The sequence below is a fragment of the Taudactylus pleione genome, unplaced genomic scaffold (assembly GCF_031769625.1).
Source record: "Taudactylus pleione unplaced genomic scaffold, aTauple2 ptg000190l, whole genome shotgun sequence".
NCBI classification, from domain to species: domain Eukaryota; kingdom Metazoa; phylum Chordata; class Amphibia; order Anura; family Myobatrachidae; genus Taudactylus; species Taudactylus pleione.
This window is the reverse complement of record NW_028284592.1, coordinates 1,899,929-1,926,915: the sequence shown is the minus strand read 5'-3', so window position 1 is coordinate 1,926,915 and position 26,987 is coordinate 1,899,929. Positions and strand designations below refer to the sequence as shown.

The 26,987-nt window shown below is 42.8% G+C and overlaps 1 protein-coding gene across 2 annotated transcripts; it reads right to left on the bottom strand.

Moving 5' to 3' along the window:
- AK3 (adenylate kinase 3) lies at positions 1 to 24,885 on the bottom strand. Of its 2 annotated transcripts, XM_088476629.1 has the most exons (5): positions 24,456 to 24,885; positions 14,098 to 14,214; positions 8,089 to 8,261; positions 4,592 to 4,710; positions 3 to 3,422 (listed from the first exon to the last, which is right to left on the bottom strand). In XM_088476629.1, the coding sequence occupies exons 1-5, from the start codon at positions 24,601 to 24,603 to the stop codon at positions 3,317 to 3,319; spliced, it is 663 nt and encodes a 220-aa protein (XP_088332755.1). In that variant the 5' UTR covers positions 24,604 to 24,885; the 3' UTR covers positions 3 to 3,316. The 2 variants fall into 2 exon arrangements, with proteins under 2 accessions (XP_088332756.1, XP_088332755.1); XM_088476630.1 differs by lacking the exon at positions 14,098 to 14,214 and having other exon boundaries at positions 1 to 3,422.
- Positions 24,886 to 26,987: the final 2,102 nt, after the last annotated feature.

The following is a 26,987-nucleotide window of genomic DNA, read 5'->3' as shown; positions in this document are numbered from 1 at the left end:
CCACATAAGTTCATAGAACTTAGTTTATGGACTGAAAAGCAATTAGGTCAGCTATACCAATGTAAGTACATCTATTCAACTGAACCATTTAGCGGTCGGCCAACATTCATAACACCAATTATTATAAGTAACATACACCAATATAACATTTGTTTTAACATCCTGTTTTAGGTCTACTGCTAAGAAAGAAAGCAGTTAGATCCACAGTAAATGCAACAGAAATTTCAGGTGGTGAAGAGTGATGTTTTCAGGGTTGCCGACACATGGCAGAACAGGAGATATTAGCTATTTTTGGTATAAGAAGTAGGAAGAGAAAAAAAATATATATATATTATATATGTTAGTTTGAAAATATAGCTGAGGGCCTGATTCAGAGGTGGGCGCTAATGCAGATGCCCACCTGCTTTGGCAATTACCTGCTGTGTTGCGCAAATAGTCACATCATTGAGAGGACATCAGCTGCACCATCGGACATTAGTGCAACCCTATGGTCGCTCAGAATGTCCGATGTTACAATTCTGCAGACGCCATTCCTGGACACCGGCAAGCCCCCAACACGCCCGCCGACTAAACCCTTCCCCAGTTCTTGTCCAGGAACGCCTATCAAAATTGCATGGATCTCCATTGAATTCCAACCTGTGCACCCAATGTTTTTTAATGCGTTCACCTCTGAATCAGGCCCTTAAGATGCGTAGCCACTTGTAGATCTTGGAACGACAGTACGATTACAACATTGTAATCGTACAGTTGTTCCTCATCCCCTGTAGTGCCTACACTGAACAATATGTCGTTCAGTGTAGGCACCCTCCCTCATCCCTGAACATTGTCAATCTGTCGTTATCAGCAGATTGACTGTCATGTTCAGGCGATGATTGATGACAGAAACGACCAGCGGGAGCGCGCATCACTGGTTGTTTCTGACATACTGGCCGATTTATGCACGATTAATGAGCGATTGAACGATTACGATGCCATTATCGTTCAATCACTCTGTTTAATTGTCAAGTGGATACGCAGCTTTAGTCATCAAAAATTGTGGCTAAAAACCGTAAACTTCTTGCAGATTATGTATTATATGACACATTCTGAACAGTAAAAACAGGGATTCAAGCATTCTGATTGAAGTTACTTTCTCATTTTCATATGTTCCAGTGTATCAGACATCTCCCAGCAGTATGTGGAATTCAGATCTAGAAAATCTTCTATTCTGGAGTAATTGAAGTACATGATTTTTTGGTCCCTAATATATGCACTCCAGCAAGAACATTAAAAATTGCTTATCAAGCACCATAAGATTCATGTTGAACAGTGACTAATGTAGCTTAGAGAGTGATATTATTTGAATACATTTTGTGCTTAATATTTATAGCTGAAGTACACCTACATAATAGTATATACAAGCCACAGGGGCCAAGAGAAACTGACATATATAGGCAACGTTCCAGGGGATCACAGCTCACAGTAAGAAGCGTATGATCATAGGCTTCTGGCTGGTATGTTTATGCAGTAATGACCGCAGCACTATTCAAATGTAGTGTATTTGCTCAAACTAGAGAATACAATCCATGTGTATTTTGATATATGCAGGAAACGTAGCTCAGGTTTACCTTCTGTTCTAGAAAAAATTCTCAACAGCAATTGGTAACTAGGTAGAAATCAAAGGATGATCATTCTTCATAAAAGTGAACCACTATCTATCATAGAATGCAAAATAACTGGTTGTAGACAATATAATATGCCGAAGCCTGTTTCATAGACAAAGGCAGATGAAGGTGTTAAAGGTGGCTAGAATTCTTCCTCTTGACAAGATAGATTTTAAAGAAAATGCTATCACACTGTTATGTCTTGCACTGTACACGCAGGTTCCTGCTGTTGATCTGCAATTTGCATGTTGTTTTAAACATAGCATACACAACATACTAGCTACTTCAGAGGTTCCCAAACGCGGTCCTCAAGGCTCTCAAACAATCCAGGTTTTAGAGATATCCGTGGTTGAGCACACGTGGGTAAATCAAATTGACTGATGTGCTACTTACGTCACCTGTGGTCAAGCATGGATATCCTTAAAACCTGGACTGTTAGGGTGCCTTGAGGACAGAGTTTGGGAGCTACAGTACTTATTCATTTGTTGTAAGTAGGAATGAACAAAGGACAAGGCCTTTGACCAATCTAGTTGGATTAGTGAAGGCTAATTAGTTACTGCACATCTGTTAGGAAATAAAAAAATATGAACTGTTAATATGATGTAGGTTATTTAACCTCCATAATAATTTGTAAAATATCGGCTCTTCTTCATTCACTATGCTCGACTGTTTAAAGATGTAAAAAGTTAATGTCACATGTAACAAGAATAGGCCATACCCACGGAACACAGTTTGGCTTGAGTACACTGGTCTTACATGATCTATACTTGTTGCCATAGTAAATCAGTGAGACTTTACTGCTGAGCAAGTATCCACTTATATAAACCGGATACACACGCAGCATTAGAATCACAGAAGGTAAAGCCTTCTGATCGCTGGCCGGGTAGACAACAAGTAATCTAATTTTTACACATGAATATGTCTGTTTACATCAATGCAACCCTAACAGATTGCATTTAATCATTCATAAAATTGGCATCAGCCCCCATTTTAGAGCACTCATTTAAATATAACACGATATACAACTAGTTTTCTCATAAGTATTTGACAAAACGGCATCAAATAACTACAGACAAAAAAAAAACCACTGGATAAACACTTTTTTCTATCATTTGGTGTTAATAACCAATTAACACACACTACATATTAATTGTTTATTACACCAAATGCTCATTTAGTTCAGCTACAAGCCTCCAGCAGTTATGCACTGACAGCTTTCTTACACTGGGAAAGCGCACATTAGAAAATTAATACAAATCAAAGAATCACTTACTCCTGCTTAAGGAGCAGAGCAAAAAAAACAATTAAATAACTGATAACAAAAGGAACAAAGCGATATTGACTAAAATACAGAATTATGTTAAAAATATAAAACCTAATTTAAAAAAAAAATTTCACAATACAATTTTCTGATCATTATTTTACCTCTTTAAAAATAGTTTTCTTTTGTCAAAATTTTTTTTTCACAATTACAGGCACCACATTAAAAATATGATCTGTCAGTACAGTTATTAAAAAGAGAAACTCCGGTACTAAGAATTTTTTTCTTGTAAAAGGCTGTAAAACAGATGACACATACAATGATTTAAATGAAATAAAAAAAATAAAAACATTCTTGTCGCGTGGCACACATTATAGTCCTGGTTTTGCCGTTCTTCTCCTTTTGTCTCAAATTACTCCAGTCTCACATCAGGCAGCTTTGTGCACAGGAAAGAGTGGACAAGTGGCCAGATCTTGTTGGTCTCTGTCCCAGAAAAGGTTTCTAACACACTCTTGTTTCTAGAGAGATCACATAGCAAAATTGGGCATGTTACATTGTACCAGAATAGTCAGATCTGAAAAACTGATCTTTAGTAAATATATCCCTAAGTGATTTTACCATTCCAGTAGTGATCTTGCAGGATTGGCAGATGTGTGTCATCACTGGGTGTGGTTTGGGGACTGTGAAATATTGGTAATCCACAATCACTACAATGGCCTCGATTCAATTGAACGCGAATTAAATAGCGCTGGGAGGGAGCTCCCGGAGCTATTCAATTCTGCGCACTGTTAGGTCAGGGAATGTCCGTTCTCCCGCCCCTCACGCCTTAAACAGGGTATTTTGTCGCGAGAACAGGCATTCTCCGACTAAACTTCCCGTCGCTTAGGGCAGAAAACAGCATTGCACCTGTACTTTTGTCAGATTTCTGCTCGCACCCCAGGAGGGATGCGAGAAGAAATCCTTAGTCGGGGTTAACAACGCGCTTAATTGAATAGCTCCGGGAGCTCATTCCCGGCGCTATTCAATTCGTGTTGAATTGAATCGAGCCCATTGACTACATCTGGGATGTTTGTTTTGCTTGGTATGATCATTGGAGTACCTTGAATGTGGGGAGTGTAATGTCTGCAAGTGTGCTAGTCTCATATCCATTTTGATAAATTCCTGAATCGCTTTCTCATTGTGACTGTTATGTGTAGCAGTATGATTATAAATGAAAGGTGTTCAATAAAAAAATAAATATCCCACAAATAGCTAGGGAATGATGACCCTTAAGCCGGGTACACACTGGAGCGATTTCGTTCAGATTTGGCCAATTTGGAACGACAAATTGTGCATGTACAATATGCAAGCTCTCACTGTTGCATGCAACTTCATGTTTATTGTGCTGCACATGAAACCTGACGATATTGCATGCGGCGCCATGCATGTTAATTAAGGACGAAACGAGTGATCGTTCCGTCCTCCATTAATCGCTGCAGTGTGTAACGGCAATCATGCAAAGTCCAGGGTGTCCCTGGACATCGGCACGATTGCCAGTTGCACAAGTGCGTTCCCACCTTTAGAAAAGAACACACTACACTCATCCTCTCACAGCTTTAAAACAAACACTCCCAGAATACATAATTTTAAAACGAAATACTTTATTCTATGGCCTTTACTATTAAATCCCTATCAAAGGAATACTTACTTATAATATTCCAATACAGGCCTAGTGAGGGCCTCATAAGCTTTCAGTCTCTTGATAACAGTTTCTGGCTTGTCATCTTCACGCTGAATTAAAGATTCCCCAGTAAGATCATCAATTCCCTATTGGTATAAATGAAATGAAACAAAACAAATCTGAAATCTCTTGTAGAGAAGGCAAATAGCTCCTCACTAGCAGTAAGCCTCAGACATAAGCACTATAAGCAAACCGATCAGCGCAGCTCAACCTGCTTTCATTAGTAACATCAGTGGCCTCTCTGGTCTACCACTTTTTAGGGCTCGTTTATTAACAGTGCATTTAGGTGCTAATGTTACACAGAGCTAACCAATCTGCAATTAGATTATGTTTATTGAGGTTAAACAAAGTAAAGTCTTGACATATTGCTGTGGTTCGGTGCAGGTGTAGCAAGGTCAGAAAGGGAGCCTGTCCGTCTGATGTCCAACTCTTGACTGGAAATAGCCAACAAGTCAGGAACACACACATTACAAAGTTAAATTATATATTATTTTACACAATGCAGTTAGTCTTTAATGAACCTTCTCGTATATAAATACGGAACTATACTATATGCGGATATTCTCGCAGCTATGCAGCCACACTGCCCCTATATATAGTCTTTGTTAAATAGCGAGCACTTCTAATAGTGCTAACATTGGTGCAAGAGATCCTTCTGAAATCAGACGAATCTCTGGGTACGTACAACTCAGTGTAGCCTGAATTTCTGTTTACACACCCAAGTTACCACTCAGCTATCCCTATTCAGCTGCAAGTGTAGATGAGTACAACGCAGAATTACCCGTACAGGTGTGCACTTAGCTACGGAGCATGTGAATTGCTAATAACAACGAAAAGGGCAGGACTGTATCACTGAATCAACCCCAAAGTTACTTGTAATTATTTGTATAAGAGAGAGCAATTCCCTCCTTCAGTCGGCATCATCTTAGGGCAATTAGTAAGGTTTCTGCTGCAGCTCTTGGTTCCAACATGCCTCCCTCCACCTCCACCTTCACAGCTGTTCCTTCCATTTTCAAAGTTTGGAAAGTGAGAGGGACAGGAAAGAGTATTATTCCTCTCCTGTCCCATCTCATATCACCAGATCAATCATCACACTGAATCCTGCAGCGACAAACAGATGATGAGAGACACAGGGGGAGAGAAGACTCAGGCCAGCAGAAAGGGGCTCTATACTAAGCAGCAATAATGAATGAAACTTTACTTTCTACATACAAAAAATATCTTGCACATGCAATATAAGTCCCTGTATACAAAATACATTATGGTAACAATGTTATTCAATGACTGGACAATGGCTTGTCACCAATTTGAACAAAGAGTGTGTTTATGTTTTATTTTTATAATATTTAAACTTTATATCTGGAGTATTTTTGCCTATTTGTGACCAGGGCAGTATTTATATTTTGGCAAGTAAATGTTTTTTGTTTGTTTTTTTAAGATCTTATAGTGGTTTCTTTTGGCACCTATAGATTATTTAATTGGACATATAGGTGCAAACAAGGGAACAGTTTTCCACAAGTCTCCCCATAGTTACTTTCCCCCACTTAGTGTGACCCCAAATATTTACACCACAAGTCAAACCTCTGAGATATAGCAGATATACTCATTTGCAAAGTTTCTATGCTTGGAAAAAGGACAAGGACTAGAAGTGGGGGTGTGAAGTGGATTATTTTAGGGTGACTGTCAGTGACTAACGTTCCACATTCTTCCACAAGTGAATTACATCTAGTTATGGAGAGAATAAGGTACTTTTATATATGTATTTGAAAAAATTCTTGTTTGATTTTCTTTTACAGATTCCCCTTCACACCATTATTTGTGTAGAACATTGCATGGAATTTGACTATACATTAAATATCTGTACCTAAGGGTATCGTGAAGGGGTAAGAACCAAAGAACCACACACACCATACTGGAACATTTTAAAAAAAGGTAAATGATCACTAAAAAATAACATTAAGTGTTTATATCTGTAAGCCTGGTTAAATACGGATTGTGCTTTTATATTCATTCTTTACATGTAATATTGGTAATGGCAGTTTATCGCTCCACCTGTAATTTTACTATCTGGTTCCCTGGAGCAGGCTCTCACTTCAGGGCTGCTGTAGTACAGTAGGAATAAGATTATTTTGGATTACAACTGCACTGGAGGAGCTCTGGGAAAAATTGGTGATTAAACTTGTATAACGCGCTTTGCTTACAAAAAAGAACAAAGAATAGGATTTCAAAGCAACGGTGGTGTGTTTATCTACATATAAATATCAAGAACAGACCCAGGGAATGAATCCCAGTGTATGTACCAGTAAACATTTTTAAATACCATATATACTCGAGTATAAGCCGAGTCTTTCAGCACATTTTTTGTGCTGAAAAAGCACCCCCTCGGCTTATACTTGAGTGATGCTCCAGGACCAGGGCCGGTTCTCCCGTTATGCAGCTGAGTAGGGCGCCACATATTGGAGGGTACCTCACTCAGCTGCGTACTATGCGGGCCGCGGTGCAGACTGTGTCTCTGTGACACAGCTGCACCGCATGTGTAGCACTGACCGGATGGAGTTCGGTCAGCACTACACAGTGCCAAACACACAGCCACCGGCAACGGCAGCTGTGTGTTTGTTGTAATTAGCAGCCGATGAGAGTCTGTCAGACTCTCATCGGCTGCTGCTGCTCCCACTGCGGGAACCATCTTCCGGCTCCCACAGTGGGTAATGGGAGAGACGTCATGATGTCATGACGTGTCTCCCATAATGCAAAGCTGCCGGAGAATCCGGTAGCAGCGTCGGGACCAGGAGCGGGGTTTCAGGTTAAGTGTTTTTTTTATTCTTTCTATTACGTCTCTCTCTACTGGGGGGGCTACTAGGGGGGGGGATATTACTACTGGGGGCACTACCAGGGGGGGGGATATTACTACTGGGGGCACTTCCAGGGGGGGGATATTACTACTGGGGGCACTTCCAGGGGGGGGATATTACTACTGGGGGCACTACCAGGGGGGGGATATTACTACTGGGGGCACTACCAGGGGGGGGGGGATATTACTACTGGGGGCACTACCAGGGGGGGGGATATTACTACTGGGGGCACTACCAGGGGGGGGGGATATTACTACTGGGGGCACTACCAGGGGGGGGGGGGGATATTACTACTGGGGGCACTACCAGGGGGGGGGGATATTACCACTGGGGGCACTACCAGGGGGGGGGATATTACTACTGGGGGCACTACCAGGGGGGGGGGATATTACTACTGGGGGCACTACCAGGGGGGGGGGATATTATTACTTGGTCCACTACCAGGGGGGGGGGGGGATTACTACCAGTAGATGCTGCATTTCACACCCTAGGTTTATACTCGAGTCAATAAGTTTTCCCATTTTTTTGTGGTAAAATTAGGTACCTCGGCTTATATTCGGGTCGACTTATACTCGAGTATGTACGGTATATGTATTTTTTAAATGTCCTTACCATGACTTTGGGCGGATTAAAATCTGTGTTATACACTCTGCCACTGCCTGGGTGGATCCATCTTGCAGTGAGACGATCCTTAATGGTCTGGAATGGCACATTCAAGTCAATAACCGTGTTAATCTGAAAAACCTTATCAAGTTCTTTTGCTTGTGGGACAGTTCTTGGAAAACCTAAGAAAAAACAAAGACAAAGCTGCCTCATTCTCCACTGTATTCAAGTATTTTATTACCTAGTTTGGCAGGTATGCCCCACCTAAAATAATCTGACCTGTCTGATCAAATTGGTAAATAGTGGCTGATGACAATATCCGCATGTGTTCACAATCTAACGCTGGTTACATACTATACGATCTTTCATCTGATATATCGTTCTAAAGCGGATCGGAATGATATATCATCCACATCGTATAATGTGTATGCCCAATCAATCGTTCACTGCCATCATTCATTGAATCGTCCCATCTGCTGTGCTGCACCATAGACAGGACGATTCCACACTCAATGTGGTGGTGTTACATGTAGAATGTAACAATACACTGCACCATCGTACTCCAGACTGTGTTGACGGCGACATTATACTTACGCTGGGAATTTGTGTTTGCTATATACATAAATACAGTGCATTGCTGGGTCGCACCATCATATACTGTGTGTACTCATCTTGAGGGTTTATAGAACACGTATACTTTTTCTCATTTAAGACAGGTGGTGCCTCTAGTTGAGTAGCAGATGTTTTCTATAGCAAATGTTGTCAATTGTGAGAATATGCACCTTGTAATCAATGTGTTACAATTTGCTGTATATACCATAACTCCAGTATTTATTGTGCTTGTTAGGAATCATCTTAATCAGGACAGGAGCTCTAATCTGGGACGTAGTTATGAGACCGGCAGCCGCGATGCCGCCAGTCTCAATACCTAAACTGAAATCCCGACAAGGGACTTAAGATAGGCGTCGAAATACCGACACTTATCTTAATCCCGATGCCAGAACACCAAAGGATGCCAGACAGAAAGAGGCAAGTCTGGCAAACCCTTAGCATTAGCCGCAGTGGGGGTTAGGCTTAGGGAGCATAGCGGGGATAGGTTTCAGGGGCGGGGGGGGGTTTGGGGTTAGGCATCACTGGGGGAAGGGGGGGGGAGGAAGGTTAGGCACTAAAGGGGGAGAGTTAGATTTAGGCACAAAGGTGTGGGGGTGGGGGGGTTAGGCTTAGGGTGCTTCATGCTACAGGAAGGGAGGGTTAGCGTTAGGGAGGGAAGGGTAAGTATACTTACCCGACGCTAAGGCTTTCATTGACAATTACATTAAGTTTATGCAAAGAGTCAATATTTGCAGTGTTAACCCTTATTTTTCAAGACCTCTGCAATTCGCCCTGGCATGCTGTCAATCAACTTCTGGGCCACATACTGACTGATGGCCGCCCATTCTTGCCTGATCAATGCTTGGAGTTTGTCAGAATTTGTGGGTTTTTGTTTGTCCACCCACCTCTTGAGGATTGATCACAAGTTCTCAATGGGATTAAGGTCTGGGGAGTTTCCTGGCCATGGACGCAAAATGTCAATGTTTTGTTCCCCGAGCCACTTAGTTATCACTTTTGCCTTATGGCAAGGTGCTCCATCATGCTGGAAAAGGCATTGTTCATCACCAAACTATTCTTGGATGGTTGGGAGAAGTTGCTCTTGGAGGATGTTTTGGTACCATTCTTTATTCATGGCTGTGTTCTTAGGCAAAATTGTGAATGAGCCCACTCCTTTGGCTGAGAAGCAACCCCATACATGAATGGTCTCGGGATGCTTTACTGTTGGCATGACACAGGACTGATGGTAGCGCTCACCTTTCCTTCTTCGGACAGGCGTTTTTTCCAGATGCCCCAAACAATCTGAAAGGGGATTCATCAGAGAAAATAACTTTACCTCTGTCCTCAGCAGACCAATCCCTGTACCTTTTGCAGAATATCAGTCTGTCCCTGATGTTTTTCCTGGAGAGAAGTGGCTTCTTTGCTGCCCTTCTTGACACCAGGCAATCCTCCAAAAGTCTTTGTCCTGTGTCATGCCAACAGTAAAGTATCCCGAGACCATTCATGTGTGGGGTTGCTTCTCAGCCAAGGGAGTGGGATTACTCACAATTTTGCCTAAAAGACGCCATGAATAAAGAATCGTACCAAAACATCCTCCAAGAGCAACTTCTCCCAACCATCCAAGAACAGTTTGGTGACAAATTGGGTGATTTGCAGAGGCCTTGAAAAACAAGGGTCAAGACTGCAAATATTGACTCTTTGCATAAACTTAATGTAATTGTCAATAAAAGCCTTTGACACTTATGAAATTCTTGTAATTTTACTTCAGTTTACCATAGTAACATCTGACAAAAAAGTCTAAATACAACACTAAAGCAGCAAACTTTGTGAAAACCAATACTTGTGTCACTCTCAAAACTTTTGGCCATGGCTGTACATACCCATTCCTCTAATCCAGGGGTAGCCAACCTCGGTCCTCAAGAGCTACCAACAGTTCACGTTTTCCAGACCACCTACCTGGTGCACCTATGTATTCATTACTCACTAACACATTTGAAAAGATCCACAGGTGGAGCTAATTATTACACTTGTGATTCTGTGAGGAGACCTGAAAAACATGCACTGTTGGTAGCTCTCCAGGACCGGGGTTGGCTACCACTGCTCTAATCCATATGTTCAACAGACAAACCAGTTCGATAAAGTGATTTACTAATTATATAAATATAAAATGCAACTTTTGTTTTATAAAATAATATGCCGTGACATGATTTACATCCAGCAAAATAAAATAATTTATAGAAAATATATAATAAAATAAAATGTGTTAAAACAACCCTGTATGCTCTAATGCAGTTTTCTAATACCTTATGTATTCCTTCAAATTTTAGGATTTCCATAAATAACTTATTTTGTGTGTATATACACATATATAATATATGCTATAAAAGGTAATTCATATGTGGTATTCCAAATATTTTTCAGGACAACCACTTAAAATTGTATGTAGTCATTTTGTCGAGCCTGAACATACACTCGATTTAGGGTTAAGCTGGGCAGCCACTATACAATTTTCTGTCATATATCTGTCCAATCTGGCTGGTTGGAATGAAAACCTGGTAATGGATGGGAGCAAATGACAGTCGATCATATGGTTTTTAAACACTGAAAAAAAGGACAAAATATATATATATATTGTTCAAATTGGTTAAATTTGTGTGTTTTAACTAGAGATGAGCGGGTACGGATTAGTTCGGATTTTTCCCGAACTTTTGTCCAGGAATGATGATGTTTGTCCATGGAAAATGACGTTTTGCCTCTTTCTGAGTCCCATTGTTTTGCCGGAAAAATCAGAACTTGACATGGAAATCCGAACTAATCCGGACCCGCTCATCTGTAATTTTAACTAATTTGTCTGAACAACCATTTTTGGCTGTTTTCCAGTATTTGTGAGTAAATGGACGACTGTCATTTGCTCCCATACATTACCAGCCAGATTGGACAGATATCCGACAGAAAATTGTAAAAAATATCAACGTTGTGAATGTCTACATTTGACATGTTGACATTATGCTGTCGACAAGATATACTACACCCCTTTAAATTGATCTGATTATATACTGCGAATATAATAAGTGCTGAGCCTAGTTCACACTAGGGATAAAGGTCATACCCTGCCAGTTGTTATTGTATCTGGATCTATATTCCCCAGATGGTAATTTATACTCTTATTTACATAGGTGTCTTGTTGTAAAATAGAAGATTATTCTTTAGTGTGGAGAGCAAAACCACCAGTCTCAATAACTTTTATTTAGAAAGATAGCAACTATGATTTATTTAGTAATAATTTTGCAAACATGTTCCATTTAGTCTAGATATTGTACATTATTACACTTATGCCATATTTTTCACACAATAAGAAGCACATTAACAAGTACATAGCATATTTTTGTCATAGTATGAAGTAATTGTGTCAACATTCAGAATGTCGACAATCCATTTTAGTGTTAGGATTAGGCTACAAGAGTTCCAGACTATAGATAGACTGTAAAAAGGTAGATAATGTCTAGATAGACACCAGATATAGACAGTCAACAGGTTGACAGGGACAAAAGATTGAAACACTAAAGGTCAACATGTAAGACAGTCAACATGGTCAAAAGGTAGGAAAAAATGTTGACACATACAGTAACTTTTTTTAATTTTTGTTTTGTTAGGGTTAGGCACATACCAGAGGGTTAGGGTTAGACACCAAGATGGAGTTTTAGGGTTAGGCATCAAGAGGATTAGGGTGAAGATTAGGGTTAGAAAAAAAAACAAAAAACGTGTAGACCATTTTTGTGTCAACCCTTTGTCCCCGTCGAACGTCTTACATTTCGACCTTTAGTGTGTCGACCTATTGCCTGTCTAACATCTGGTGTCTATCTAGACACTGTCGACCTTTTTAGGGTCTCTCTCTTATACCACACCCAGGCTACAAGCATCTGAAAATGCTAAGTCAACAAGCTGAGTGTCAGCATGTGGCAACGTAGACATTGTGAATGTCAATAAATGATATGTCAACATAATGTCCAGATCGACATTTAGTTCCACACCCTTTGTCACAAAAAAATCACCTACATATGGATGCAGAGGAAGCAATTACTGATTTTTGTACTATAGCAGCAATGCTGCGTTCTTGCTCTTCCTACATGCCCACATTGTTCCCTGTCTACATTATGCTTCCCCATACCTCTCCATCGTTTCTTCTGACACAGACATGCAAGAACACGTGGAGCCAATGGTGATGCAATGTAGACTGAAGCAGTGCGGTTTCACCTTATAACCTTATTCTTCTGGGCAGTTTTATAGCTCCCGCTTGTTAGACCTACAGTACCTCAGCCTAGAAATGTATCACTTTTAGCAGAGACTATTTATTTGGAAAGTCCTTTCTGTTTATTTTTGGACTTTTTTTTTTTTTTTTTTTTTTAGGAACACCCTTAAGCTGGGTACACACTGACATATATTGGCCGATCAATTGATCGGCCAATATATCTGCTGCCCGTCGGCCACTGTGTACAGACGATATGTCTGTGAACCACGTCGCTCACAGACATATCGCATAGGCTGTGTTGCACAGCCGATGAACAGATCTGTCTGCAGACATATCTATCCATGGCCAAGTGCGTACGGGCGGACACACACAGCGGCAGCAGCAAGGAAGGGGTGTGACACGCCCCCAGTCCCGGCCATCGGGATCCGCACCAGACACAGATGATGACCGTTCAGTGTGTATGAACGACCATCATCTTCAGATATATCTGTATAGTGTGTACCCAGCATTACTTTAGTTTTCCTTAAGTTGACAAGCAGTACCCAATTTTGGATTCATCTTTCCTTAGATAGCCAGGCTGTCTTGAGGGCCTTTTTATGTTATTAGTATTTTTTGTCAGTTTGGTTTCATTCTATGGAATGGCCCAATATGTCGACATACTTAGATTCTGCACAGACAACCAGCAGAAGGTTAGGGTTAGGCTATGGAAGGGGATGTAAGGGATAGGCACTAGGAGAGGGGTTAGGGTTAGTCATACTTACCACCAGAAACAACGCAGGATTGGCGCAAGTCATCCTGACGTCACCACTGGACCCGGAAAACACAGCTGGAGCTGCCAGACCCGCCGTACCAGGTAAGTCAGTACTAAACAGAGATGTTTTGTCGACATTCTAAAATCAGTCTAAATCATGTCAACAATTCATTTGAGACATGATGAATGTCGACAATATACCACTACTGGGATGCTAAAATCTAATTGAGAGAGAAAGGAGCAACAAGAAGAAATAAATGCAGGAGAAGAGAAACATTTAATGGCAACGGGGGAGAGATTAGGACATAAGTAGAAGAGACCAGGGCACAGGGTTATGGGTGGACAGTAAATATGTCCCACAATTATGTTTATTCCCATGATTTTTTACTTCCTTAGATCCACAACATGCACTATACAGTACTTAGCTCACCATCCAGCAACCAATGTTCTCCCATGTTGTTTAGCTCTTGCAGGATAAGCCGGGTAATGACATCGTCTGGAACTAGCTGACCTTGATCTATGTAAGACTTTGCAACAACACCAATTTCTGTGGAATCATGGAGAATGATGTCACTAACTTTTAAAATTCACATAATCACTTAAGAGGAATTTTATCACATATTGGGGCATATTCAATTGGGTGCATGAATTGGCCTGCAAAATCTTTTCACATCTCGTGCCCCATTTTGAATTACCTCGGGTATGTACACTCCCGTAACCTGCAGTATTCATTTAAAAAAAAAAATGGTTGCAAAAGATTTTGCGGGTGAGAGAAAAAAAAAAAAAAGTGACCATGGAACACCGGGCACTCAACGATGTGTTCTGGCCACCATGTGCCCGGCAGCCACGTTCTCCACACTGCCGACTGACTCAGGGACACACACTCCGACTGACAGCATCTTACACACAGCGAGAGGCACACACCCCAACAGCAGACGCTGGGAAGATGGAGGAAGACTTCCAGCATGTCGGGGAAGCGGAGGAGGACGACAGCACTGACAGAAGCTAAGTAATTATGGACTAATTAAGCTAATTGTAAATTTCCAATTGCTTAATTAGTCATGGGGAGGGTGTAACCAAGGTGTTCAGAAGCAAGTCCAGACAATTTTTCCTAAAAATAAAAATTTTAGGAAAAATTGGGACTTGCTCTGAAGGGGCTCAAAAAAAAAAATTGAGTGCCCCCCAAAAAAATCTCTCCCTCAATTGAATACCAAAGATCTCACACCTGCGGGAAAAACTGTGCGCTCCAAGATTTTTACTTAATTCATACCTAATTGAATATGCTCCATTGAAATGCAGTGACAGCAGTCAGTACTAGACTAGCGTTCAAAATCCCCATTAGAAAAAAAATATAGTAGCTGAGGCTCAATAGAGTAAGAACTAAGCATATCTGGCACATTTTTCAGTGTACAATATAGACATTTCTGGTGAAGGTTTTCAGTTTCAGTTGTGTGACACTTGCAAGGTTAGACCACTTATGTTTATGACTTAGGTCCGTATTCAATTAGCTGCAATAAGCCATTTTCGGCGAAAAGTTCTCGCCGGTGATGTCACTTCACCAGGCGAAAACTTATCCCCGTATTCAATTCCAAAGACTTTTCACCTACACGGAAAGTCGATGCATTGGAATAGGCGGAAAAGATTTGCCTATGAATAGGGATCGAAAAAAAGTGAAGAATTGTGGTTTTGGGATGCACACTTCTAAAAAAAACCCAGCACCCTTGGGACAGTCCCCCAAAGGTAAACTGCATAAAAAAAAAAAAATACTCTAGAACACCCCAAAAAAGTACTTTCATTTTGGGGGTGAACAAAAAAAACAAATTTGGGGTTCAAAGTTAAAAACTTGTAAAATAGACTCCAGGGGGTCCCCAAGTATTCCCCAGGTGTTTATTTTTATTGCAGGTGCTTGCGGAAGGTAGACTTTTTAAGTTTTATAAAACTTCACTTTAACAAGTTTAAAATATGCTACAACCCATTTTCATGTACCCAAATTACTACTTATTTTCACCAGAAAAAAACTGCTAAATGCTATTCTTCACCACTTATGCAAAGACGCTAAATAGCAGCTATTGAGATCATTTATGTACCCAAAATATCTTCAGCAGGGCTATTCGGGGGTATCTATAGTGATCCCCAATGTCAGTGCATCCTTTGGGGGGTGTCAGGCTGATTTCCTCAAAACTGACAGCACTTTTCGCCTGTTTGAGTTTCGCCGGGTCCCGTTTTCGCGTCCTTTGGAATTGAATTGGGCGAACAGTGCTCAAGGACTTTTCGCCAAAAACACGCGATGTAGGCCTAAAGTCTAGGAGGCGAAACTTAGCCGAATTTTCGTGGCTAATAGAAAATGCCCCTTAAGGCCATATCCAATTAGAAGCAAAAACGTTAAGTATTCGTATGCACACTTTTCGCCCAAATGCGTCACCTTTTGTGTCTATCGCCGCTCCCATTATTCGCGCAATCCTATTGTAACATACGATGCGGCATTTTCCCGGAAAAAATACCTTGATGTTAGCGGCAAAAAGTACAGCATACAATGGGGAAGTTTGCCTGTACCCCTCAAAAAAGGTAAACTATGATAGGGTAACATGGTAGAAGCCTGTTAGGGGCCATAATCAAAGGGTTTGGGGTTCTCAAATTGTCAAATAGCTGTTATATGCATTTTACTTTAGGAGTGAAAAATTGTTAGAAAACAACAATTTTTATTTAGAAAACTAAATGCTGTATTTAAATTGGGGGTACATTAAAATGGGTGAAAGTATGTTTTTGTGTCATAAAAGAGTATTTTTGAAAAATGTTAAAAATACACCTGTTACATGCCCCTGTAATCCTTAAAACACATCCCATCCATACAGCCCTCCAAAATACCAATTCCCTCTACTTTACACCCATTTCCAAAGACTTTTTCACCCCAAAAATGACATGTCATTATTGGCAGAATTAAGCTAATTAAAAAATTATTTTGCCTATTATTTCTGAACCAAGTCCCGACATTTTTGGACACAAATAGGGGTTTTGCACAACTTTTTCAAAAAACACACACACACGCGCGCGCGCGCACACACAAACAGGTCCAGCTAGCCTAGACCACAATATATCAGAGAACTGCAGCTGAAGCCTGAATCGCAGAGGACCTGGTTTCCGCATCACTTTGCCGGACAGGTGAATACTCCAGAATGGCTATATAAAACTTCTATATATATCGCATCGATATGATGCGATATATAGTGGCATTTACCAGTACCCACTTTATTTTAAACATGAATAGACCCCTCTCTCTTCTACTCCGCATGTCTGCCATCTTGGGTTTGAAGGAGAGGGCAGAGTTAAGGTTAACTCCCACATTCAGTCCCTCTCGTCACTTCCACCTTTAAAATATCTGCAGATCAGACCCTCTCTCACCCTGGAGGCAGCGAAGCCCCCTCCCCCAATGGATCGGCCTGACATTGAGCAGCTCTGTGCTACTATGGTCATTGCTGAAACAAACAACATTTGAAATGAAAGTGTGACACATCTGAGAAAAGGTAGGTCTCTTTTGAAAGTCATTTCTTGCACCATTCACTTGTAGCCAAGCTCGACCAGGGTTTCTCAACTGGCGGTGCATGTAGTCCCAGAAGTATTTTAGATTTTTGGTCTTCTTCAAGTTTATTACATTAAGGCCCAGATTTATCAATGACTGATATTCTAGTTATCAATCGTTACTAATCTTAAATGGTGCTCCAGCCAGTCAGCTCCTAACTGTCACTTTTGAAACACATAACAGTTAGGAGCGGATTAGTGGGAGCACAATTTAAGATTAGTTACGAGTAATAAGAAGAATATCACTCGATCAATCTGGGCTTAAATTCAAAATAAAAATATGGAATTTGCAAAGATTTAACAACATGGCCCTTTTTAATGTTTTTCATATTTAACTCCCTCACTGCTAATGACGAGTGGAACTCATCCCCAGCACTAGGGATTGGTTGTCAACCTAAAGTCCATGTCGACAGAATGTTGACTTTTAATTCGTGTTCATTCTACCATCCTGCCCCTTTCACAACCTGTGCAGTTCCTCTTTCCTACCTGGGGTGTCACTTTCTGCTCCGATGCTTCTAGCACACTCTGGTCTATTTCTATGCAGTTTGTTGCATTAGCTGAATGTGCTAGAAGCACCAGAGCAGAGAGTGACACCCCAGGCAGAACTGCACATGTTGTGACAGGTGCAGGGTGCTAGAATGAATACTATTTCATAACACACCCAAAGATCAAAGTGGATACTTGATATGCATTGCCACAATGGGTTACTGGCAGTAAATTAGCTTATTTTATCTAATTAGGACAAAATGTCACATTAAGGGGTACTACGTAAACCCTGAAAACTATAAACACTAAAAGATTCTGGCAAAAGATTATCAGCACTGTAAAAGTGAAACCATTGAAAATAATGGACAGAGATAACAGTAAGAAATATACGAGAAAACAAGTGTAGAAATGCTACCAACACAAAATAGCTATAAAATATGATGCGTCTAAAGGTATCAAAACTGCACTGTTAAAGTGTTTAGTGTCCTTTTAACCAACAGCAATGTGTGCAATAAACATGGTATGCATTTTATGCTGGCAAGTCACATGCTCAGATTAATCTTCAAACAAGGCAGTAAAGTCATCTAGAGGTCATTACAGGCTTTTGTTAACGGCAAAGGTGTAAAAATGACATTAAGCTCAGTTATCAGCCAATGACTTTATTTATTTTACTTCAAACAACTCTCCAACATTAAGATAGTTAGTAGTAGTTGTTTTTAGTATAATATTTTAACCCTGCTGTGATTTGCAAAAAATAAACCACACGGAAGGGGTGTCAGCAGCTCTGGAGAAGCACTCAGAACACACATAGGAAATCTAGCCCTTGCAGGCTTTTTTAAATTTGGACGTACATTTGTATACTATCTATAATATTTGTACAGTAATGTATATATGTGATTATAGGGTCTATGCATGTTCTCCGTGCTACATAGCCGGGATATTTTTTATTAAAAATTAAAATATCCCCGGTGAGTAAGGTAAATAATCGCGGCAGTACATAGACTATAGCGTTAAAATATACGAGTGACTAGCAGTTTTGATAGCTTAGAAAATGTCAGTGAAATTTGACATACGTAATTGTAACTGCAATGTCCTTACAGACACATGGGCATCTGATATTTACACAGGTGAGGTAACAGCTATACCACAGTTGGAAAAAAAACAATATCCCAAACCACACACAAGACATCTAATAACAACAAAAAAAACACACACAGTGGCCACATGGTGGAAAGGAGTGCTAAGGAATTTACAGAGGAAGTATGGAAACTATATAAAAAGAAGAAAGTGAGGAAAAAGATAATGGGCGGAATTCAATTGATTCCAGCCCCTCTCGCACCCGACGGAGCTATTCAATTCTTGCTCCTGTCGGGCGCGATCAGCTGCCAGCGCTACATTTCAGCTCGCAGCCCCAAGGGGATGAGAGCTGAAATGTGCGAAAAGTGACCTGTTTGGGCGCCCAAACAGCACTTTTCGCGGTCGCGCCCAGCACTTTGGTCGGGTTTAGCTGCTTTACGCGACTAAACCTGACCTCTATGGGCGAGATCAGCGCGAAAAACGGCATCAATTGAATAGCGGCCCGCGATCTCCTGTCACTTTACGGGAGATCCGGACCGCGTAATCAATTGAATTCCGCCCGATGAGACCGTTTATGGCAGACTGGTTGTGGAAGCTGGAAAGAATGAAAGAATGTGGTTATACTAACAACCTTTGATGGAGTTCAGATCTCCTGCCACCTTTGCAGATAATAAATAATTACACTAAAGGTGCCTACACACCTGGCGATGTGCTGCCGATCCAACCGATTTCCCTTGAAACTCCCCCGGCAGTCCTGCTCACGATTTGGTGTAGGAACAAACGATACATCATGTATGCTTTCTTTTTGTTCAGTGCATCGTATCCCAGATTGTCGGATCTGCCCTACAGCACAGCACATCTGACTATGCGATGTGCGACCAGCGGGGACGCGCATCGGCATCGTGATTGGGGACTCACAATTAGGACATATTTTACACGATCTGTCATTCCGATGCGTCGGAATCGGCCAGATCGGGTAAAATATTGCCATGTGTGTAGTAGGCACCTTAAAACAGTACATTATTACATTGCAGTAGGTACACTGCAATGTAATATCACAGTGTACAGCATATGATCAGTTATAGGTGGTGGAAAGCACAAAAGAGCTGGAACCTACTATATGAACTAGCCTAATGCTGGGTACACACTGGGCAATTTATCGGCCGTTCATATACTGTATATCGCAAGTGTGTCGGCAGGTGTGTACCCCCGATATGTCTGAATGACCATAATAACAGATACATCGTTTTGGCTGCAGCACAGCCGATGTGCCGATATATCTGCAGATATATCGGCACATCTGACCGTGTACGGCCGGTCCGTCGACCGCCCGTACACTTGCTGCAGGGCCCGCCGGTGATTGACATCTCAACTGGGCCTGCCCAGTTACTTATACTTAACTCCTAACAAATCTGCAGTCCCCCTTAGATGAAGCAGCATGGTTCTTGCCCTGGAACCCTGATACTTTCCAACAATGGCCCCTCCCCTACTGCCCCCAGTTCAGTGCATTTGTTGAATCTTGAAGCCAGAAACATTTTAGAAGCGAGTAAAATGACCTTGTTAGATATAAGCAGCTAATGTTCTGTATTCTTCAGGATAGGGCAACACGAGAAGTTGCAGATGTGAATTTTGGGAATCTGCAAAAACCCACTGGCCAGCTAGAGCGGGTTTGGATAAATGTTATTTATTTTTCATATTCATTTTTAGTCAGAAAAATTTAGATACAATTGGAAGCAGACTATAATATAATATATAAACATGCATATATGTCACACAATATAAAGGCATGTATAATCACCACAAGATTTAATATTGACAAGCTTTTAAATGAATAATCAAAGTCAAACATAAGTAAAGACACAGACAAGTCGTTTAGAGTAGGGTGGTGGACAGAGAGTTCAGAGGTCATACCTAGCTGTCCAGAGGTGTGGAGTATAATAAGAGGTCGGAAGGGCAAGAACTATTTGTTGGAAGGTAAGACGTTAGGATGGTAAATATTAAATAGAGCAAGTAGGAAGGAGGGACATTGAAGCAAAGGGCTTGTGGGGATGGGTGCCTATAAACTCAAAGTTAGTTAGTTCGCTTTGCAAAACAAGCAAATAGACCCAGATGAAATATATCAACTTTGTTGTGTAGGCGATTTTCTCCATAAGGGCTATAAACGATATACAGGATTTGCATAACATTTTAATGAATACTGGAATTCCGCCCATGTTAATGGATCTTGATGCTTCCTTAACGCAAATGAGGAAAACTCTCTCTCACACAGAGGGGAATTTATTTAAATGCAACGTTAAATAGTGCAGGGACTGAGGGCCTGATTCAGAGATGCTCGCACGTTGTGCATGCAAATTGTGTAGGCAGTGCTATCGCATAGCAATGCATTAGTACACCCAGAATTTTTTTTAGAGTGCGATCACATAGTGCATGCAGACACCCACCAGCCTGTTTTAAGAAGCCCACTTGTGCACGTCATGTCCAGGAAGTGTATGCAACCTTCAGTACATCGGGTAACATCGGATGCTATCGCTGCGCTTGAGGTTGACCATACCCTGCCTCAAGCACTGCGAGCACTTCAGTGTAAAAACAAGCCAGGTGACGTGTACTATGATGCTGTCTTTTAATTAGGCACACCTCAAACGCTGTTGAGATGCTCAGGCACGTCTGCGTTTGCACCTCCACTCACCCGTTTTTAATGGCCAGCCCCTGTTACCACCTACAAACAGCTTCCCCTGTCACTCACTCTGCTGGGCTGTCTATGCACAGCGAGCGACTAAATTGTGAACTTTCTCTAAAGGTAGGCACATGCGCACTGCGATGCATGCGCACAATGCATACACACTGCATACCATCGGCAGCAGCGATAGTATGCATCTTAGCGAGGTCTGAATGAGCTCCTGAGTGCCTAGAGCTATTCAATCGTCTGCATGGTAAGTCTGGAGATGCAGTTTATCGCGCCTAATGACAGGGGTTTATTTGCGGTAAATGTCATTCTCCGAATTAAGTGCCGGGAGCGATGCTGTTAGCGCACACGGTAATCCCGCAACTGGCACTTCGTCACTAGTTTAGTCAGATATCTCCTCGCACCTCAGGAGGATGCAAGCAAAAATCATCTGGTCGCGGGTTTACAGCTCTAGGCACTCATTCCCGGCACTATTCAACATTGCATGTAATTGAATTAATTCCACAGAGGTTATTTTTAACCTATACTGATTTAGAAAACACATACTTAATTCACACACTAGGATGCAAGAATATGTTAGCAGGAATCCTGTAATGGAAGGAATTTAAGCAGCACCCTTGTGACAGATTATACCTCATTTATTTACATTTCTTTATAGCAACTGCTTTACAGAGAATATGGAATATTTCACTTAAGTCCCTGCCCTAGTGGATCTTAATTTATATTCTCTACCACACAGACACACAATAGTGTTAATTTTACCAAAGCCAATTAACCTACCAGTATGATTTTGGAGTGTGGGAGCAAATCATGGCACCATTGGAAAGCCATGCAAACACATGGAGAACATACAAACTCCACACATATAGAACCCCATCTTTTATTTCTTTGTCCTATATTAATAAATGACACCAAAACTCACATTAATACTCAGAGGAATTAAATTTGGAATACTGTGGGTCATAATCAAACCCATGACCACAGCGCTGTTAAACAGCAAGGCTAACCACTATGCCACCAAGCTGCCCACTTAGATTATAAAAGCGCAACTATTACTGTAAAAGCTAAAAACTGTGCACGAATTGCTAAAATAGGATACTTATCTGTGTTCTGGTAGCATTCAGACAGAGTTTATTGGCTTCTTAACACTTACGTGGAAAATATGGATGCCGAAAATATGCTCACCAGATTATGAAATCATGGATCATGAAAATCCAGACATAGGGGCGTATGTCGAGGTGGCTGCAAAATGAGCTATTTTACAAAGTTGTAGGCAAAAACAGCGTATTTCTGCCCATATGCACAGCTTGAGATTCAGGGGCCTATTTATTATTCAATATTTCCAGCAAATCCCCTGAAAACACCGTTTGGGCGATACCTGCACTTACATCTGGCCCAGACCGTAAACAATACAGCGCTCTGTCACATATATGTGTCTTTCCTGGTCTGCACCTGTTCACAAGTTAGCACACGGGCACTCACTACACACGGCTTATATTAACTTGCCCCGTTAAACCCGTTTAAGCACAGATGGCAATATCTCACAAATCTGCGTGCGCCACTGCTCTGGGCATGCGCTGTTCAAAATTATGCAAGACACGTCACGCCACCTGATGTGGTCATTCTGCTACAGCCACAAAATGCACACACTATATGGCTGCGCTGCCATACTTAACTTGTAGTCTGCTTGCCTGATAAATACTGTAACACACACATATGCAATTTGCAGTATTTTTAGCATGTCCTACAAGAAAAATGCAGGTTTAAAAGGAACTAAAAACTGTAAATGTAATATAGTGTGCATTACAACACGCCACTACTACATACACATCTTTGCCATTCTAGAGGAAAATACAAAAGAAAGACAATGTTGGGGGGGGGGGGTGATAAACCAATAATGCTTAAGAACCATGGGTGGATTTAGGGGTCAGGGCACCACTAGGCAAAACAGTAATGGCCACCCCCAACTACTGTATATTATTTTCAATGTTTGCTTTTAAGGTGTAAGGCCTCAAATGTCAAAACGAGCCAAGAGCTAATATATTGTATTTTTATAGGGGCAGTATACGTATATTCTAACCATCCACACTCCACTCAACATGGCGTACAGTACAGTGGAAATATTTCTAGTAATACCTCTCTTCCATCAAAAACCCGGGTCCGAGCTGGGTTTTCAGACATGTGGCCTGATTCAGACCCGCCACCCACAGCAATGGGAACGGCCAGGAGGCTGCTCCATTAATAAAAAAAAAAGACTCCCTGATTCAGAGCGAGCGCTCTGTCAGAGTGTCCAGCTCTGAATCAGGGGCCATGGTTCCAACCCAGGCCAGACATGGCTTACACAGCACCATCGATCTCGGTTATTCTCAGGTCAGGCATGTTCACACTGAACCTGGGTCTGCCCTGCTAAACTTGTGAGGTCATAAAAAGAGGGATGTGACTACTCCACAACCACCAATAAGCTTATTTTAGGCATGACCCAGGTCTGATAACCTTGATTGCGCCGTTTACACCGCACCGTTACCCAGGTCCATCCTGGTAGCTACCTGGGTTGGATTGCAGGGTCACTTGACCCGGGTTATTTTTCAGGGACCCGGGTGTAAATGGGGTATTACTGGTAAACTACAGACTGACAGTAATAAAAACAAGGGTACAAGTGCTGCCCCCAGCAACTGGCACCCCACATGCCTAATGGGAAATGCACAACTGTTAAGATTATAGTATGGTCAGTAAACTTCAAAATGTGCCAGACTGAAGGTAGTTGGTGACAGCTGGAATAGTATGCGTGGGGACCAAGCATATGTGAGGAAGCTGCGAATACAGAAGTCTCTCTGGCAACCTTAATATGAAGCAGCAGCAGATCTCTTTTCACACGCACTATCGTACTGTACATTGCACCACTATGAGGAGTTATAATAGAAGTTTCCTGAGCTGCACATGATCACCCCCACCCGCGCTGTATGTACCTGTGCTCTTCTGGATATTCAGCCTCAGCAAATCCCCGCTGGACAGGTGCTTGAGGGCGAAGTGTTTCACGATCCTGTCGGAGATGGTCCCTTTCCCGGAGCCCGGGGGACCCATGATCACCGCCCGGAACAGCATGCGAGCCACCATGATGCTACTATAATGGGGCCGTCTCTCCAACAATTAATGAATGTTTAAAATTTAAAATCAGCTAAAAGCACAGTGACCCGTGCACTGAGGGCTACGTGCAGCACGTTACTGTGTGGCCATGTGCAGGACCCGTAAGTGTCGGAGCAACAATAAAAACTACGCGAAACCTATCATCTAAGAACTTGTAAAAGACAAGACGGAGCACAGGAGCTTCATGACCTCTCACACTAAGCTGTGACCGAGCGCTCCATCCCCCCCGCCCCCTGCCAGCACCGGGTTACATCTCCCCTTTCTCCTCGTTTATTCCCCCTCCTTCGCCTCCCCCTATTCCTGCTGCTGCTGACGTTCAAGGAGGAGGAGACTGGTGGCGGCGGCAGCAGAAACTAGCAGCTGATGTGCTCCTACTACACACTGTGTTACACTATGTGCAGGAGGAACGAGGGAGTGTATACAGTGCATTCACTGACAGTCATCTTTTTTTTCCCCTCCATTCACTGGAGTGGCGGTGATGGTGTCTCCTAGGTGCAGGGTAGAGGAGATTCTGAGGGGGAGAATAGTACCAAACCTGACCAAGAGAGATGGGATACGGTGGTCTAGATCATTCATTTTTTGGTCCCTACCAGCGACCAGGGATGCGCGGGCACGTATGGACGATAGCAATATCGTCCATCGGCCGTGCATGCTGGCCAACCTGCTCAATATTGAGCAGGTCACTATAGGGACCCACAATCGTTGATCGCAGGTCGCAATAGTCGGTGTAAGTGGCGTAACTAGGGCAGGGCGAACGGGGTGCGTGCCCTGGGCGCCGTTGGACCAGCGGCGCGGGGGGGGGCGCCGCCGGCCACGGCACCGGCCCGCCCTAGTTAGCCAGTGTAGCGCCGACCGCAATGAGTGCGGTCAGCACTACACATTTACACAGGACCGGCGCTAGGCTTCCTGTGCTGCACGCCTGAGCCCGTTCCCTCCCCCTGAGCGCTTGCCCAATAGCGCCAGGAGGCGGGCTCAGGCTGTGCATAACACACGCATCGCCGCCAGCGCTGGCGGCGATGCGTGTGTTAAACAGCAGCCAATGAGAGTCAGATAGACTATCATTGACTGCTGCAGCACCCACTGCAAGAGCCGGACTTCCGTCCGGCTCCTGCAGTGGGTAATGGGACTGACGTCATGACGTCTGTCCCATAATGCTGAGCGCGCCAGCCCGGGCGGGAGCGGCGTCGCGAGCAGGACCAGGAGCAGAGATCCAGGTAAGTATATTTTTATATATATATATATATATTTGTTTATTTTTTAACCTATCTTCACAACGGGGGAGGGGGGTGGCTACTACTGGGGGGACCTCTACTGGGGGAGGGGCGGCTACTACTGGGGGAGGGGTGGCTACTACTGGGGGGACCTCTACTGGGGGAGGGGTGGCTACTTCTAGGGGGACCTCTACTGGGGGAGGGGTGGCTACTACTGGGGGCGCCATTGGGAGGACCTACTCTACTGGGGACTACTACTTGGGGGGAACTACCACTGGGCGCATTATAAAAGGGGCCTACTACTAGAGGCACTGCACTCGGGGGACCACTACTGGGGGCAATAATAGGAAGGGCCACTACAGGGGGCACTGGATAGGGGGGATCACTACAGGGTGCCTGCATAAGGGGACCACTACTGGGAAAACTGCATGGGGGGGACTACTGCTGGGGGCACTATATAAAGGGCACTGCATAGGGGGGGGACTACTACTGGGGGCACCATATAAAGGGCACTGCATAAGGGGATACCGCTACTGGGCGCACTGGATTGTGGGGACTGCTACTGGGGGCACTGCATAAGGGGGAACACTACGTGGGGCACTGCATTTGGGGGGCCACTACTGGGGGTACTGAGTAAGGGGAACTAATTGGGGGCTGTATAAGGGGGACCACTACTGGGGATACTGTATAAGGGGCACTACTATGGGCCTGCATAAGAGGGACCACAGCTGCATACTGGGGGTACTGTATAAGGGGTACTACTGGGGTTAAGGTGCATATGGATAGGAATGTTCAGCGTGAAAATAAAGGGGTGTGTCATGTTGACACGCCCAATTTTTAAGTGACCACGCCCATTTTTTTTCCTTGCGCGCCTTCGGCGCGCACACATCTCGGGTTGTTGGGGAGGGTGCTCCCTTTTCAAATTTGCCCTGGGCTCCAAATACCCTAGTTACGCCACTGGTTGGTGTGCATCGATATCGATCATCCAGCACACCAGGGAGGGTGCAGGACAATCAGCCAGAAATATTGTATAGCTGGCTGATCACTCCGTGTGTATGCACCATTAATTTTGCTAGCTCGTCTAGCTGCAGTACTGCTGTGCCAACTAGGAGGGTAGATTGCCTAGATGCACTACTGCCAAAT